The 17,880-nt window shown below is 31.6% G+C and overlaps 1 protein-coding gene across 2 annotated transcripts; it reads right to left on the bottom strand.

The window, feature by feature from the left end:
- Positions 1–7,826: 7,826 nt before the first annotated feature.
- Positions 7,827–10,758, bottom strand: LOC116007660 (40S ribosomal protein S7). 2 transcript variants are annotated; one of them, XM_031248399.1, is made up of 6 exons: positions 10,628–10,758; positions 9,997–10,081; positions 9,817–9,890; positions 9,611–9,734; positions 8,272–8,454; positions 7,827–8,162 (listed from the first exon to the last, which is right to left on the bottom strand). In XM_031248399.1, the coding sequence occupies exons 2-6, from the start codon at positions 10,069–10,071 to the stop codon at positions 8,043–8,045; spliced, it is 576 nt and encodes a 191-aa protein (XP_031104259.1). In that variant the 5' UTR covers positions 10,072–10,081; positions 10,628–10,758; the 3' UTR covers positions 7,827–8,042. The 2 variants fall into 2 exon arrangements, with proteins under 2 accessions (XP_031104259.1, XP_031104267.1); XM_031248407.1 differs by lacking the exon at positions 10,628–10,758 and adding an exon at positions 10,488–10,508.
- Between the last annotated feature and the right edge of the window lie 7,122 nt (positions 10,759–17,880).

The raw sequence follows: 17,880 nt of genomic DNA, 5'->3' as shown, positions 1-17,880 counted from the left end.
CTAGTTCCTTGTGCTTGAAGGTAAATCCGTATTCTGGCCTTTCAGAACAAGTAGTTGGTACCATCAATTTCTATTGGTTCATATTGTTGTCCATCCTGTTCAAATAGATCGCAAAACACAGTATACACAGAATAAAGATACACTATTAACTTCAATAAACTAATCACAATATCTATATTTAGTCAAGAATATCACAAAAACATTAAACAAAAGAGCCTCCATATGGATGAAGTCACTATGTAGACTTAAAAGTTCTGATACCAAGTGTGATTTTAGTGCGTATATGATTTCTTAATATGACTGATCAAATTTTTTACTTAAAACAATTTGCTATTATTATCGCAAAACCCTAAATGTGTAATCTACCAGTTATAGCAACAGTGAACAATATAGTGTGGAAATTAACATGCAGAAAGTAAGTGACACATATATTAATTATCCAATTCGATACAACATGTATTTACGCATGGGGGACGACCACTAGTAGATCGTTATAGTAGATCGTTGAAGTTAGAGATATGTGTAATTAGAAGTCCAAGAAATCCTTTCTTGGAGAGTCACTCTATTGCATTCTGCATCACTGACTCACTCTACACTATCCCACAGCTGCATGGTCTAACGTCTACTAATTCATCATCAGAGATTTTCTTCTCAAATTTCTCTTAGTAAAGCTTCAAATCATAAGTCTTGAGAAGAAGATATGTCAAAGTATCATTCTTATAATGTTGAGAAAGTATTCTAGTGATTCAAATGTCAAAAAATCTTTCGTAGTAGTGTCTCTAAGTTTCTTGAATCAACTATCTCTTTAAATAGACTCTCTAACTTAGGTAGACATGTAATCTCAATGATATTTCCATAAAGAAGATTATTGTCTTACCCTTTGAGGTGTACCAGGAGATAAGTGCTTTCTTGTAAAATAACCTCACACCAAGTAACTACTTGATACGATAATCCCGGATAGGTCGATGTAGTCCAACGGCTAATTTTCGAAATCTTTGGCGTAGTGTCTGCTCGATCAAGTCTTCACTCAATTCACTGAAAAACACTAAGACTTAACCTATCTAATTTTGTCGTAATAATTCGGCCAATTACAAGTTAGGGCTAATGGCATTTAAACACTAACAAGCATTATAGAGGGGTTACTTAATGGAAACCTTGAGAAAATGCTAAAGCCAACACAACTTTAAGGGGGCGTTTGGTTCACGGAATCTTGGATTACCCCAGGTAATAGGATTACCTCCAAGAAGGTAATGTGAGATTTTGGGAATGTAAGATTACCTGATGCGTTTAGTTGGGATTGTGGAATATAATATTACTTTGTTTGGTTAAGGGTTATATTTTAGGTTATAGGGGACAATTTACTATAATGTCCTTATATATATATATATTTATTTATTTATTTATTTATTTATTTATTTGTGTGCCTTTATTGTGTGTATGTTTATTTATTTATATGTATGAATGTATTGATGCTTAATATTAAAAATATATATATATAAATATACACACATGTATATTTGATTATATAAACATATATATAAATATACACACATGTATATTTGATTATATAAACATATATTTATTTTATATATCATGTATATTTGATTATATAAACATATATTTATTTTATATATGTTGTATATTTGATTATATAAACATATATTTATTTTATATATGTTATTGTGTTAGTAATATTATTATTATTATTATTATTATTATTATTATTATTATTATATATAAGGATTAGTTAACAAGGACAAAGTTGGAATAATCCAAGGTAATCTTAGATTACCTAAAAAAAACAGGGGTAATCACATTACCTTGAAACATTACCGCCACATCAGTTTTGAGGTAATATAACATTATCAGGTAATCTCATAACTTGAAACAAACAAGGTAATATAACATTACCAGACTCAGATTACCTAGGTAATCTCAGATGACCCGAACCAAACGGCCCCTAAAAGTAAATGTGGTCAATTAGATTTTATTTTAGAACAAGGGGTTAATTGAGCACTTACGAGTGGTAGATGGGGCTATTTGACACTGATGCCAAAATTAAATAGTTGTGGAGTCAAATTGACAGTTTTTAAATTCGTGGACTCAAATTAACAATACCCAAATAGTCATAGGACCGAAAGTGAAATTAACTCTTTTAAAATTATGTTGTCACTATTCAATTTCATCTTATAATTGAAGGATATGAATTGTAATGGTGCCTTGGGGTTCCAGCTTGTATACATGTCCATATGACTAGGCATCAAGCTATTTCATCTCATTTTCAAAGCTCTCTTAGTAAATACACAAATTAATGTTTTCTTGATATGTTCCACTACATCCTGGTTGTTCAGGCACATATATTTTTGTTTATAACCAATTATAATTGTCTATTTTTCCTGATTGTTATCATACTAAATGTTATTCCATAAGTAGACTTGGACTCGTTGGCTATGCTCCTGTTGACACTGAAAATTTGATAAAGATGATTGTTTTTTAATATTAAAACATTTGAATATATTTTGGATAATATTAATATTATCTAATTTGTTTAATTAGAAAATATCAAAAAAGTTTGAACATATCAAAAGTCATCATATATCCTACAACTATAAATAGGAACTCTCATTTAGAGAGAAAAAATTATAGAAACATCATTGAAAGCTTTGAAACTTATTCAGAGATCACCATAATTCTGAAAATAAAATACTTCTAAAATCCCTCCATGAAAATCATGCCAAGCATGTTCATCCAACCCTCCAATGAAGATAAAGGCATTTGAGTCTAGAGGAGAGCAAGATATATATGCTCTTCCATTGAAAATCAAGCCACTTGAGTTTTAGAGACCCTTCAGTGGAGTGTAGAAGAATTGTAGGACCATTGTTGGGCGTCGGTCGGGTTGGCCGAGTTCATCCCCTGCTAAATTCGAGACGTGGCATTGTGACTTACCATGGAGGGATGTGATTAAATGGTTAATGTCCACCTACTTATCACCAATTGGTTTTAAGTAGGATATGGCGACCAAATAGGCAAGGAACTCTGTGGTTAAGCATGCTTAACTTCCAACAGTCACGGGATGGGTGACCCCTTGGGAAGTAAGCACAGTGCAACGCTGAGATCCAACAATTGGTATCAGAGCCAAGGTCACGAGTTCAAATCGATAGCGAGGCAAAAACCGAGTCCAGTCCCAAATGCGATGTGGGCGTAGGTCGGGCCAAGTCCAATCCCAGGAGGGGGATGAGGCGCGGAGCCTAAGGATTGAGTCAGGTATGCTGCGCAATAGGGCTTGGGGTTCAAAGGTTGTGGCAGGTGCTGGGAGGGGGATTTTTGGACGACGGCCGGGTTGGCCAAGTTCAGCCCCTACTCGATTCGAGACGTGGTGCTATGGCTTACCATAAAGGGATGTGGTGAAATGGTTAATGTCCACCTACTTATCACCATTTGGTTTTAAGTAGGATATGGCGACCAGATAGCCAAGGAACTCTGTGGTTAAGCGTGTTTGACTTCCAACAGTCGCGAGATAGGTAACCCCCTGGAAAGTAAGCATTGTGCAGCGATGAAATCCAATAACCATTCAGAGATCTTGTACCCACACTGTATTGACACTGACTGTAACCAGTTTGGATTTCAATATGTAAAAACTCTGAATTATTTTGCATTCACAAGTTTTGGCATGCCCTTTAGGACAACTCTAACTCTTATCTATTCATAGGCACATACGTTTCAATCGATGATGGGGGCAAACCCATCATGAAATTTGAAATGGAGGAAGCTAAAGTCAAAACTATCTAATATCCTCCAAAGCTCCTTAGCACGAGTCAAAACAACCTCATAGCGTCCAAAGCTCCTTGGCCTGCACGAGTCGAAACGGCCTCATATCCATAAAGGTTTTTTGGCACGAGTTGAAATGGCCTCATATCGTTTATGCTCCTTAGCACAAGTCGAAACAGCCTCATATCCTTCAAGATACTCTTTTGTATGAGTTGAAACAACATTATATCTTTTTATAGTGTTGAGACTTCCTTGCACTACATACTTTCGAGTGGTATATGCTCTCAAGTGGCGTACAAGCAAGTTTCGATAGAGCATTTGTAGACATTGAAAATTCATATCCTTCCTCTCCCAAAGATAAGAGCTCCTATTTATAGTTGTAGGATACGAAAAGTTTGGATATGTTCAAACTCTTTTGATATTATCTAATTAAACAAACTAGATAATATCAATATTATCCAAAATGGATTCAAATATATTAATATTTAAAAATAATTATTTTCAAATTTTCAGTCTACAACTCCAAAGACAATTGGATGTGGACATATTGATCAGTGATCACACCCACTAGTTCACTGTATATAAGCACGAAGCAAGTATTGTTATAAATCCAGGATCTATTATTGGCATTCACAGCAATGCTACCTATAATGTTAACCCCAATTTTTTTCTCATGGATATTGATGGGCTACAAGTTGTGGTGTATGTTTACGAACTGATTGATGGTAAGAAAGTAGAAAATAATATTGTGCAATGGATTTCAATATAAGAAATAGAAAAAACTGTAAACTTTTTACTTTATCCTTATAATATTGAAGTGTTTTTTACTTTTTCTTCATGTCGAGCCGAATCACTAACGTGAGAATCAAATTTGTGACTTCACTTATAACTGAAGGATTAAAAATAAATACGGTCATAATTGAGAGACTGGGTCAAAAATAGACCCTTTTATGTCAAAATTGGATAGACCCTTTTTAAGCCTTTTTTTTTTTTTTTTCTTTTTTGCTATATTATGTCATTTATGATTTTTATAGCAAAACTAGAAAACTAAAATTTTAAGAATACCATATTGCACGTTCTAGAACGGGACAATTAGATAGAAATAGTATTAAATATAGCATCATAAAATTAAATGTGGTAAATTTTAAAATTAAGAACTAAATGTACTATCGATATAACAGTATTCTGGATATGCCAAAGACCTCGTGGCGGTGTCCTGATTTACACTCTCATATGGATGATTGGAGTGGGTTTGAGTCTCATGGAGACAACTGTTGACTCTTTGTGTTTCAACTGGTTGAAAAAGTAGCTATGAATAGATACTAAATTATAAGAGTGTTCGTGACTCAACACAGCAGCCCAAGTTGTGAGCATACATATAATCTGTGCAGTCCAACTATCAACTTAGGCTTTTAGTTGAGATGGAGCACATGCTTTAACTCAAGTCAAACGTAAACCCTCAATTTTCGTGACGGGAATCGAAATCTCACTTTGTTACTGGAAGCGGGCCTAGAAGTCTTAATTGAAATTTCTTACCCGTTAGACTAATACTCGAGAACCTTTTTTTTTATTTTAAATATTAGGATCAACTTTTGAATACAAAACTGTATTTAAAGTATAGTTTGGTTTCTTTTGCTCATTGTTTGGGAATGGTTGTTGAATATGAATTTAAACAATAAATAAATATGGAATATGGAGGACACGGATTACATTACATTACAATCATCACTGCAGTCTTCAAAACTTCCAAGTTTTCAACATGGTGACTCATTTGCAATTCGCGTGAACCACGTTCAACTTTTGCTGCAACAACTAGTCAAACTATTTATTCCATATTTTAAAAACCAGTGGACATCAACCATAGGACCATACCCCTTCCCTTGTCAACTAAGGTTACACTTCACTTAACACCAAAATTAGATATGACAATTTTAATTCATCTACATTTGCTTCGCATGATCGAGATTTTTGAGTGATAAGTGATAACGGAGAGTAGATTAAGGTTAGATCTTTAAAAATTAAGCCTATAGTAGATTGAGTTGGGTGTGAATTTTATATACAAAACTTGTATAGAACTCACCTAACGCTATGTGTGTAGATTATATCAGTTGGGGTCCCTTGACTATTATTGCGATTTCTTTGTAAAAGTCTCCTAATTAATATTTTGTTTGATTTAGTCCCTTAACTATGAAAATGTTACCTAAAGTAATCATTTGTTAGATTTTACGTTAAATCGGCAGTTGACACATGAGTATTTTTATCTTCATAGTGCATTGGCAACGTCACCTAAGGGACTAAATCGAGCAAAAAATTAAGGGACTAAATCGAGCTACGTTAAATCGGTTGTTACGTTAAACATTACCTAACAGGTGATTACTTTAGGTAACGCTTTTGTAATTGAGGGACTAAATCGAGCAAAAAAATCATTATGGAACTTTTACAAAGAAATCACAATAATCAAGGGATCCCAGTTGGTATAATCTCTATATATATATATATATATGTGTATGTATATATATGTAGTATATCCTAGCTTTAGAAAAAAAAATAATACAAGTATAATATTATACATGGAAATTATAGGCAGTTTAGTTGTTTTTTATGAAAGGATGAAACTATTCACTACACTATTTGAGCCCAAAGAATCAATGTCACCACCACTGGACCACCGGGTTTGATCTTGGCAATTTTATCTTTCCTTAACACATCTTAAATATATGTATATTTTAATTTTATCTTTCTCTAACACACTTTGAATGTATAATTAATTTAATTTTAATTTTAATTTTTCATTGGAATTAAAATTGTAATTTGTGAGATATATGCATAATTCTAATTGCATATGAATTGTTAAATTTATAATGTGTTAGATAAAAATTATTTAAAGTGATTAATTAATTGATACGAAATATGTTTTGTAATTCAATTATGAAAAATATTTTAAAAGAAAATTTACTTTTTAAGAACTATTAGTCAATGTAATTTAGAAGTTTTAAGCGTATGTCATCGTATTTAAATTATTCTAGAAATACTTAGATTTTATGTAATTAAAATAAAAAAAAATTATGAATATCATACTAATAGAAATGATATATAATTTACTTCAACCATTTAATATTTTACCATAAATATTTTTATTTTTCATCCTCACTAAACAAAATTACTGGATCCGTCCTTGTCTACAATTAATTCTAAAAGTCTCTATAGCTCATGTTAAATTTTTTCTATTTTTAGTTCTAAACTTATAGGTTTATTTTTAAAAAAAATAACATTAACAATTTAATTATTACGTAGTATATTTAAATATTTTATTATTTTATGTTTTAATATAACGAATGAATGCTGGGAATATCTATAATGGATACCCAAATTCGGTAGGAGGATAGATGAATCATGAGAAAAATATAAGAGATATAGTCCCTGCTCCTAGCCCAATCTCTACTCTAATTTAATGAAGGATGTATTTGGTTAAGGAAAATAATAACATTCCCCTTGTTTGGTTGATGGTGGATTCAAAATTTGGTGAATTTGACCATATTTAATATTTCGACTAAGTCAAAATACTCTTGTCCCATTTTACCTGTCATATTTACTATTCATTAGTCAAACCAACTCCTTTTTCATTGCTTATTTTCTTTAGTAATTTTTTATTATTTTTAAATTTAATTTTTTTGTGTTTAATAGTACTTTTAATGTAATTTCTAAATATATAAATTTTATATATTAATGCTAAACTTAATATTATTAAAAATTAAATTAAAAATAACTTCAGTCAAGCCTCGTTAAACGAATCAGACATCCAAAATGGGACGGAGGTAGTATTAAATATGGTGTTTGCTAATGAACAGTTTAACTCTAAATATGAGAGTCCAGTTGAACCTCACCACCCCTTTGATTTCCCACCAATGTGAGGAGGGGGGAGGGAGGTGATAGAACAAATGAATCCCACTATCATACTGCCTACTGAACCAGTGAGTTAAGTCCGTGCGGACAAAATTTATCATTTTTGACAAAAGCGTCAGTATTCCCACTAACAATAACATACCATAAAGCGTAAATGCACCAAACACAGTACATTAAATATGAAAATTTTCTTGAAATTAATCTGCAACATCATGACATAATAGCAAATGGAAATTCTCCAAAAGAAGAAATCTTAATGGTAGATGCCACTTTAGATCATTGCCCTCTAACAAAACTACAAACGCCAATGTTTCTAAAAGAACTCACTAATTTCCAGTTTGCATAATAACAAGCCCGAGTAGGGTGGAGCGCTAAGCCTCGGTTAGAGGGTACTCGAAGACAACATCTTTACCTGAAAGCTTCCGGTAAACTGCAGAAAATGTCTCGAGCTTGTATTCTGTGTCGTTCTTCTGCTTTGGGTCCAAGAACACCTGAACACAAACGATTAGCCAGTCAATAAATTTTTGTTTGTATTCAATCAATCTAATCGAAGAAAAAAAAAAAAAAAAAAACTATGAAACAAAAGATTTATACATTCACCTTCATTATCTTGGATCCATCAATGCGATACCTAATCCGCTTCCCAACGATCTCGGCAGGGACAACAACATCCTCTAGCATGGCCTCATGAACAGAGGTGAGTGTCCTGCTGCGTGGTCGTTGAACAGCAGAACCTCTCTTCGGGGGCCTCACAATCCTCCTGGTGGCAATCAGAATCACATCCTACAAAATATATTACCGATCAGTTAAGAAACAGCAAGAAATAGCCTCTTCAGAGTACAAAGCCACGTAGATGTTCCTGGTAGCAAACATGAAACTAAAGATTTCATCGAAAAATGTTGAGAAAAAAAAAAAAAAAAAAGACAAATCGAATAACTACAACTTTAGATATCAGAAAGGGAGCCCCACAAGCTCAATTAAATGTTCGATTATCAATTCCATGACCATCTGACAGGTCTTAAATTGAGATGAGAAAAGCATTTGTGGTCATTGCTTAAGGCCATGCCATTCAACTCTCTTAGTTATTACCCTTTCTATCCCATTTTACCTGTCATGTTTACTATTCATTGGTCAAATCAACTCTTTCTTCTTTGCATATTTTCTTTATTAGCTTTTAATTATTTTTAAATTTAAACTTTTGTGTTTTATAGTACTTTTAATGTAGTTTCTAAATATATAAATTTTATATACTAATACTAAACTTAATGTAATGAAAAATTGAATTCAAAATAACTTCAGTCAAGTCTCGTTAATCGAACGAGATATACATAAAATGGGACAGAGGAAGTAAATTTCAAGGCCATCTTTATTCTGTATGCACCAACCAAAATTTACAGCTAAGAACCCTTCCATGTCAAGCAAATTTTAATCAAAATAACAATAAAAAACTAAAAGCAAAGACCACTGACACTCTCCAATGTGCATATCTAGAGTTTACTTCAAGAGAGAGATGGATCAAAATCCTAATATCACATTTGCCTCAAAAAGCCTGGTGGAAAATTAAACTGGCAGGCAATTGCATGCAAATGCACATTTCATGCTCAATCCTTGCAAATATCAGCAAAAAACTTTTATCCCTCAAGGTTGCTAACTAGATAAACAAAGGGAAGCGGGATCCTCAAACAAGAGTCTTAACTGCTGTATAGAGGGGTTTGAAATTTGAGAACTAACCATTGACATGTGAGAACATTATAATTCTTCCTAGATCACCCGGTAACTACCAGCTATAATTCTTTTAAGTCATAATTTTAAAATTTTGAAATGATAACAGAAAATTATAAGCTGTAACAAATACAAAAAATGTTTGCAATTCAACCAAATGATTTTTTCTATAACACTCATATCCAAAAGTATGAATAAAAAAAAAAAAAACAGATACCTTCCCGCTGAATTTCTTCTCCAGCTCCCTCACAAGCCTAACATGAATTTTGCGGAAAGCTTTTCTCAGCCTGTATGGCACATGGATAACTACAGCCTTCTTGTTTCCAGAGACATCAATTTGTCTACAGAAAATAACAGAACGTAGTTAGAATTGAAACAATTTTTTTCCAATAAAGCATCATAATTCATACAAATCAGGCTTACACAGCAGCATTGATGTACAGGTCCTTCAAGTCACTCTTGAGCTCTTGGTTGGTATTTTCCAAATCAAACAAGGCCTGTTATGTTAAAGATTTGGAATTCTATTAAAATGTCTAGTTAAGAACTAATGTCAATGACTAGGCAGGTAAACCATAAAAGTTATCAGTACTAATGAGAGATGACCTGTGCCACTGACTCCTCAAATTCTGAAGGCTCGGCCTCCTTATCCTTCCGGATTTTTGTCAACGAGGTATACATCTTCACCGATCTAACATTCAAACATTTGATGCCAAATTTAATTAAATTTCATTTCAAAAACAAACATTTATGCATTTGATAAAGAAATTTAAATGAAAAGTAAATAAAAAGCTCAAAAAATCTATAAGCATGCTAAAAGGCAAATAAAATGCACTATGGAACCAATAAGCACTCAAAACTCATTTATACACACACTAGAGCACAAGACATTATGGGAGCTCAATCTCGGATTAGTCGGATACTAATGTCATTAGGGATGCTGGGAGTTTTTTATCAAGGCACCAAAAAAATCTCTTTAAAATAAAATTAAAAAACACAACAACGACAACAAAAATCCAAACAACTTATGATCAAAGAATATAATGTAAATTGACATAAATGGCTGAAAAAAAAAATAGAGGAAAGAATGGAGTTACATTTATACAAAATCTTGCAATATGCCTAAAGTAATTATACTTATCCATTCAAGCATGTTCTTGACAGCCAAAAAGTAAATTAAAAATCATATCTTTTATATGAAAAACTGCAAGAAGAGTAATAACAGAGTAGAGAGTACCGGCGAGTTAACCCTGACGAGTAAGCTCACTTGTGAGCGCGTAGGAAACGCTCAGCTCTCTTTCGGCTTCGGAGACGGGGAGGAAAGAAGCCCTAGGGTTTAGAAGTTTATCAACAGCTAGTTGACGGCTGGGATTTGCTTATTCATTTAGCAGTGTAGATTTGATCATGGGCCACGCAGAACCTGAATTATTGAATTCTAAGCCCAAAGTCTTTGTACAATAAGGATCCGTTTGGTTAGTATAGGACTAACATACAATTCGCAATTTATAGGTAGTACTAGTTTTATGCGCGCATTGCGCTAATATTTATATTTAAATAAATATTTGAAAGTATATCGGTGCAAGATTATATAGGAGAAGTTTATGCATGAGTAATTGAATGTCGAATTTTTTTATTTAAATATCTAACTCAAAGTATATGAATCCAAGATAACATAGAAAATTCATTATAATTATTACTAAAATAAATGTTTGCAATCTTGTAAAATCGATAGTCTAAATATTTGGTCTAAAAATGATAGTCTAACTAAATATTACTTTTAGTTTGAATTTTTCTAAGTATTCTTAATTTTCTTTTGAGTAACATTGCCATTGTCTTCATCTTTACTATTTGTTCTCTTCCTTTTTGTTGGTAGTGTGTTATTTGCAATTCGGTTATTGTTGGTATAGCATAGATGACAACGTCATGCAATGAGAATATGATATAGGAGCTATGGACTTTCCTTTAGGTGTTCTACTTGGGGTTCATTTGGTTCAACTATTATTGTTGAATGAGTTATTGTGAATAAAGAAATCTCTAGTTTAAGAAAAAAGATTAAATAAATTAATAAAAATTTGAAAATTTTCAAAAAATAAAAAAAATTTGACAATTTAAAATATTATGTATTCCAAAGATATTAAAAGGTAGTTTCTCGCTTCAATTTGCTAGGTAATGGGTTATGTGAGTACTTTCATTGTCAACAAATCCCCCAAGTAGTTAATATGATTGGTTTCACACTATTCTTTTTTATTTTTTTTCATGGTATTAAAGAAATACATATGTATCATTTTTTGGTGTAACTACTAATTTATTTAACTCAATAAGAATAAAATAGAGTGACTCCGCTTCAATTTATTGAGTCATTTGAGTACTCTCTTTGTCAACCAATCCCCAAGTAGTTAATATAATTAACTTCAAATTATTTTTAAAAAAAATTTCATAGTATTAATAAAATACTTGGTAAATAAATATATAACATTATTTTGTACTATAACTTTGATATTTAATTACAAGATATTGTAAAAATAAGATAATGGACAATGTAATGAATATCAATTAATAAATTTGAATGTAAAGAATCTTTGCATGGAGAAAATAAAGACAATATAACTAATGAAATTATTTTTCTTATTTAATTTAATTTTTTGATAATGAATAAATTTTTCAAATAAAGTTATTATTGTAGACACATAATTATAAATTAAAGAAATACATATGTATCATTTTTTGTTGTAGCTATTAATTTATTTAATTTAATAAGAGTAAAATAGAGTGAGAAACTTAATTATGTCAAATTTGATTGAGATGAGGTTCGAACCTAAGACCTTTCTTATAGAAATTAATGGGTAAGTTAAAAGTTAACGGAATATTAACGGAAAAGAGAATATTTAACGGAAAACTTAACGGATAATCATCAAAGTAAGGTTAAATTAGGTAATCTCTATTAATAATATTAATCTAAATTATCTTAACCATCTATTTGATTAAATAATTCATCTGAACCATCCATTTGATTAAATGATTTGACCGTCATTTTTCTACCCATTTTAGGCCTAACTCTCTTTGGCTCTTATTAGTATAGTAGATTATGGATCAGGGTCCACTGTCCACATAGCATTGTGAACTCTGGATCAAAACGACGTCGTTTTGATATTTAAATTTCAACAGAATCTTTAATTTTCATTTTTCATGTTTCAACACAAATTTTAATTTAAGGTACAGAATTTCATAACAAGAGACAGAAAAACTCACAACACAAGACATATACACATATTATATATTTACTTATTCTCAAATCTGATTTATGTAGATAATTTATGCCCTATAGGCACATAATTTCATAATACAAGTCATAAATTTGTAAAATAAGACACACAATATGTTGTGTGTTACACAACTACTAATTTATTCAAGTACAGAATGCAAATATTTAAGGTACAGAATTGCATAACATGAGACATAGAAACACATAACACAAGACACATACACATGTTTTATATTTACTTTCATTCAGGTATAAATTCAAAATTCTTAAGGTAAAGAATTATATAACATAAGACACAAAAACGCATAACACAAGATACAAAAACACATAGCACAAGACACAAAAACGCATGTTACATTTATTTTATTTCAGGTACAGAATCCATACGCTTAAGGTACAGAATTGCATAACATTAGACATAGAAACACATAACGCAAGACACGTAAACATGCTTTACAGTAAAAAAAAAAAATCCTATAACGTGAACTAAATAACTAACGATCGGTATCAAAATTTAAATTCAAAACGATGTTGTAAAGGACCAGGGTCCACAGTGCACTATGGACCTTGGTCCACGGCATAACAATTGCATACAATTTTACATTATACTAGCAATGTATATTATTGATCAAGGTTCACATAGCATTGTGGACCCTGGATCCAAACGACGCTGTCTATTTTTTTTTTTATGGGATTAATTCATCACTCCTGTTTTCACCCATTATATGTTATTTCCTTAATATATATATATATATATATATATATATATATATATATATATATATATATATATATATATATTAAGGAAATAACATATAATGGGTGAAAACAGGAGTGATGAATTAATCCCATAAAAAAAAAAATAGACAGCGTCGTTTGGATCCAGGGTCCACAATGCTATGTGAACCTTGATCAATAATATACATTGCTAGTATAATGTAAAATTGTATGCAATTGTTATGCCGTGGACCAAGGTCCATAGTGCACTGTGGACCCTGGTCCTTTACAACATCGTTTTGAATTTAAATTTTGATACCGATCGTTAGTTATTTAGTTCACGTTATAGGATTTTTTTTTTTTACTGTAAAGCATGTTTACGTGTCTTGCGTTATGTGTTTCTATGTCTAATGTTATGCAATTCTGTACCTTAAGCGTATGGATTCTGTACCTGAAATAAAATAAATGTAACATGCGTTTTTGTGTCTTGTGCTATGTGTTTTTGTATCTTGTGTTATGCGTTTTTGTGTCTTATGTTATATAATTCTTTACCTTAAGAATTTTGAATTTATACCTGAATGAAAGTAAATATAAAACATGTGTATGTGTCTTGTGTTATGTGTTTCTATGTCTCATGTTATGCAATTCTGTACCTTAAATATTTGCATTCTGTACTTGAATAAATTAGTAGTTGTGTAACACACAACATATTGTGTGTCTTATTTTACAAATTTATGACTTGTATTATGAAATTATGTGCCTATAGGGCATAAATTATCTACATAAATCAGATTTGAGAATAAGTAAATATATAATATGTGTATATGTCTTGTGTTGTGAGTTTTTCTGTCTCTTGTTATGAAATTCTGTACCTTAAATTAAAATTTGTGTTGAAACATGAAAAATGAAAATTAAAGATTCTGTTGAAATTTAAATATCAAAACGACGTCGTTTTGATCCAGAGTTCACAATGCTATGTGGACAGTGGACCCTGATCCATAATCTACTATACTAATAAGAGCCAAAGAGAGTTAGGCCTAAAATGGGTAGAAAAATGACGGTCAAATCATTTAATCAAATGGATGGTTCAGATGAATTATTTAATCAAATAGATGGTTAAGATAATTTAGATTAATATTATTAATAGAGATTACCTAATTTAACCTTACTTTGATGATTATCCGTTAAGTTTTCCGTTAAATATTCTCTTTTCCGTTAATATTCCGTTAACTTTTAACTTACCCATTAATNTATATATATATATATATATATATATATATATATATATATATATATATATATATATATATCTATTCATATGCAGCCTGTTGTTCTAGTACGGTCATGCGACCTTATCTGCATCGTCTAATTTCATTAATCCAACTGCAATTCGCGTATGTTTAAGTGGGGTTATTATGGTAATTTTAGTATCTATATTGTGTGAATTGAAATGGTGCATTTTAGTACATGGTGTGGTCCATTTTAGTACATGGTGTGGTCCATTTTAGTACATGGTGTGATCCATTTTAGTACATGGTGTGGTGCGTTTTAATACATGTTGTGGTGCGTTTTACTATGTATGTTGGTGCATTAATTGTGTTGTGGAATTGTGTGTTTTAATCTATCCGCAGGTACATTTTCATACGTAGAATGGTTTGTAACTGTGTTGTGGAATGGTGTGTTTTAATACGTCCTCTGGTGCATTTTCATACGGAGAATGGTGTGTATTTTAACAGATGTGTTTCTAATAAGTGTGTTGTGGAATGTTGTGTTTTAATCCGTCTTCTGGTGCATTTTAATACGTTGAATGTTGTGTATTTTAACACATGTTTTTTAATAAGTGTAATAGTGCATGTTTATAATTTGTGATGAGAATTTTCAATAAGTGGAATTGTGTATTTTAACACACATTGTGGGGCATTTTAATACGCAGAATGGTGCGTATTTTAGCACATGTTTTCTAATAGTGTAAATAGTGTATGCTTATAATCTGACATGAGGCACATTTTGGTACATTTTAATACGTAGAATGATGCGTTTTATCACATATAATGATGAACTTTAAGTGAATAGGTGCATTTGGTTATAGTGTGGAATGGTGCGTTTTATCAGTCTTCTGGTGCATTTTAGTACGTAGAATGGTGTGTTTTGTAACATATATATATTGCGCGTTGATTTGATTACTTGATCTAATCTAATGGTTGAAAATAGGTCGCACAATCACACCTAATGACAAGGTCGCACATGAACAACCCTCTCTCTCTCTCTCTCTATATATATATAGAGTCATGTTCAGGTGTGGCCGTGCCTTCCCGTACGGCCGTGCAGTTTACACCACTCAATGTTAAGAAATGCACCACAATATTAAGAAATGCACTACACAAATATGCATTATTAGGTACGCATCACCAAAAACACACCACTAGGTATGGAAAAATACACCACACAGTGTCCAGAAATGCACAATTAGAAACAGGGGAGCTATGAAGTGTTTTTATGCATTTTCATTGTGGTGCATTTCGTAACATTGAGTGGTGCATTTCTTAACATTGAGTGGTGTAAACCGCACATATATATATATATATATAGAGTTTTGTTCAAATGCAGCGGCGAGCTCCAGTGCGGTCATGCGGCCTAATATACACCGTCCAATTTCATTAATCCTACTGAAATTCATGTATGTTTAAGTGGGTTATTATGGTAATTTTAGTATTTATATTACGTGACTTGGAATGGTGCATTTTAGTACATAGTGTGGTGCGTTTGAATACATGTTGTGGTGCATTTTATTACGTATGTTGGTGCATTAACTGTGTTGTGGAATGGTGTGTTTTAATACGTCGTCTGCTGCATTTTAATACATTGAATGGTGTGTATTTTAACACATGTGTTTCTAATACGTGTGGTGCATTTTAATACGTCGAATGATGCATATTTTAGCACATGTTTTCTAATATTTGTAAATAGTGTATGCTTATAATCTGACATGAGGCACGTTGTGGTACATTTTAACACATAGAATTATGTGTTTTATTAAGTATATTGATGAATTTTAAGTGAATAGGTGCATTTGGTGTATTGTATAGAATGGTGTATTTTATCGATCCTCTGATGCGTTTTAGTACGTAGAATGGTGTGTTCTGTAACATATATAGATTGCGCGTTGATTTGATAAGTTGATATGATCTAATGGCTGATAATAGGCCGCACGGCCACATCTAATCATGACTATATATATATATATATATATATATATATATATATATATGTGTGTGTGTGTGTGTGTGTGTGTGTGTGTGTGTGTGTGTATATATATATATATACATATTCTCAAATGTGGTCGCGGCTTCCCGTGCGGTTGGTGCAATTAACACCACTAGTGTTAACAAAATACACCACTAGTGATAGGAAATTCACAATAATGAAAATGAACAAAAACACACACATAACTCCACTGTTCCTAATTGTGCATTTCTGAACACTGTGTGATGTATATTTGCATACCTAGTGGTGTATTTTTTTGTGATGCGTACCTAATGATGCATATTTGTATTTATTTGTATTGTGTTTTGATATTCATATCTCTGGATTTGATCACCATTTGCTTATTCAATATGAATTGACCACAAAAAGGCATTAAAGTATTGTATTTTCGTCCCAATTAGACCCTTTTCCTATAGGTATTTTTGGCACCTATCAATATCACAGTATGATAATTGAGTCAAGATATATAATGTTTACATACCTTGTGTTGCTAGGTTATGTGTCTTGTTTTTTGAGATTGTGTACCTATATGGTATAAACTATGTGCCTAAGTCTATTTGTATAGAATGATGTAAAGGTTAATTAGTTATGTGTTTCCAGTTTGTGTACTTTAGCTAGATATATTGAAGACTCTATTTCGTTGTAGAGCATAGCTGGATTTATTCGACATACCCTTAACCCCCTCTACTTAGAAATATGGTGTTCATCATATATAGGATTCAATCTTTGTTTTATTTAAAACCGTGTGTTTTGCAATTGATCAGGATTTGTTAGGTTTGTCAGTGAGTTTTGTTGATGATGCATATGTGATGTATAATGACTATACTTTTAGATTAGGTTTTAGTGTGAGGATGGGTAAGCAAAGATATAATGGTGTTGCAAAAACAGTAAAGATAAAGAAGTTTCAATGATCGAAGGTTAGATTTAAACAAAATGCAAGAAGGGGTTACATTGTTACTCAGAAGTTGATGTTCGAACAGGTTGTTGTGCATGTAAACGCGAAAACTTGAATGGTATAATGAAACTTCAATTGTTAATTGTTGGAAAAATTATTCTTTGAAAATGTTGAACACTGATGTATAAAATTTGGGCATGTGTGGAAAGTGAATGAATGTTTATGACATATAGACATAATTGTTGAATGTTTTGAGATTATTGATTATTGGATACACATAATAGTGGTAAATAGTTAATGTTTTTTTTTTTTTAATTTTGAATCAAATTATCAAGGTTAATAGTAAAAATTA

Source organism: Ipomoea triloba, chromosome 2 (assembly GCF_003576645.1).
Source record: "Ipomoea triloba cultivar NCNSP0323 chromosome 2, ASM357664v1".
NCBI classification, from domain to species: domain Eukaryota; kingdom Viridiplantae; phylum Streptophyta; class Magnoliopsida; order Solanales; family Convolvulaceae; genus Ipomoea; species Ipomoea triloba.
The sequence above is the reverse complement of the archived record's forward strand: the minus strand, read 5'-3'. Positions and strand labels throughout refer to the sequence as shown.

Excerpts from the sequence above, each read along its gene's own strand:
- LOC116007660 (XM_031248399.1), bottom strand. The coding sequence starts at position 10,071 with ATGTATACCTCGTTGACAAAAATCCGGAAGGATAAGGAGGCCGAGCCT. Across the intron at positions 9,891-9,996 it reads TTGAGGAGTCAGTGGCACAG|GCCTTGTTTGATTTGGAAAA; the intron begins GTCATCTCTCAT and ends TTAACATAACAG. Across the intron at positions 9,735-9,816 it reads CTGTACATCAATGCTGCTGT|ACAAATTGATGTCTCTGGAA; the intron begins GTAAGCCTGATT and ends TATTTTCTGTAG.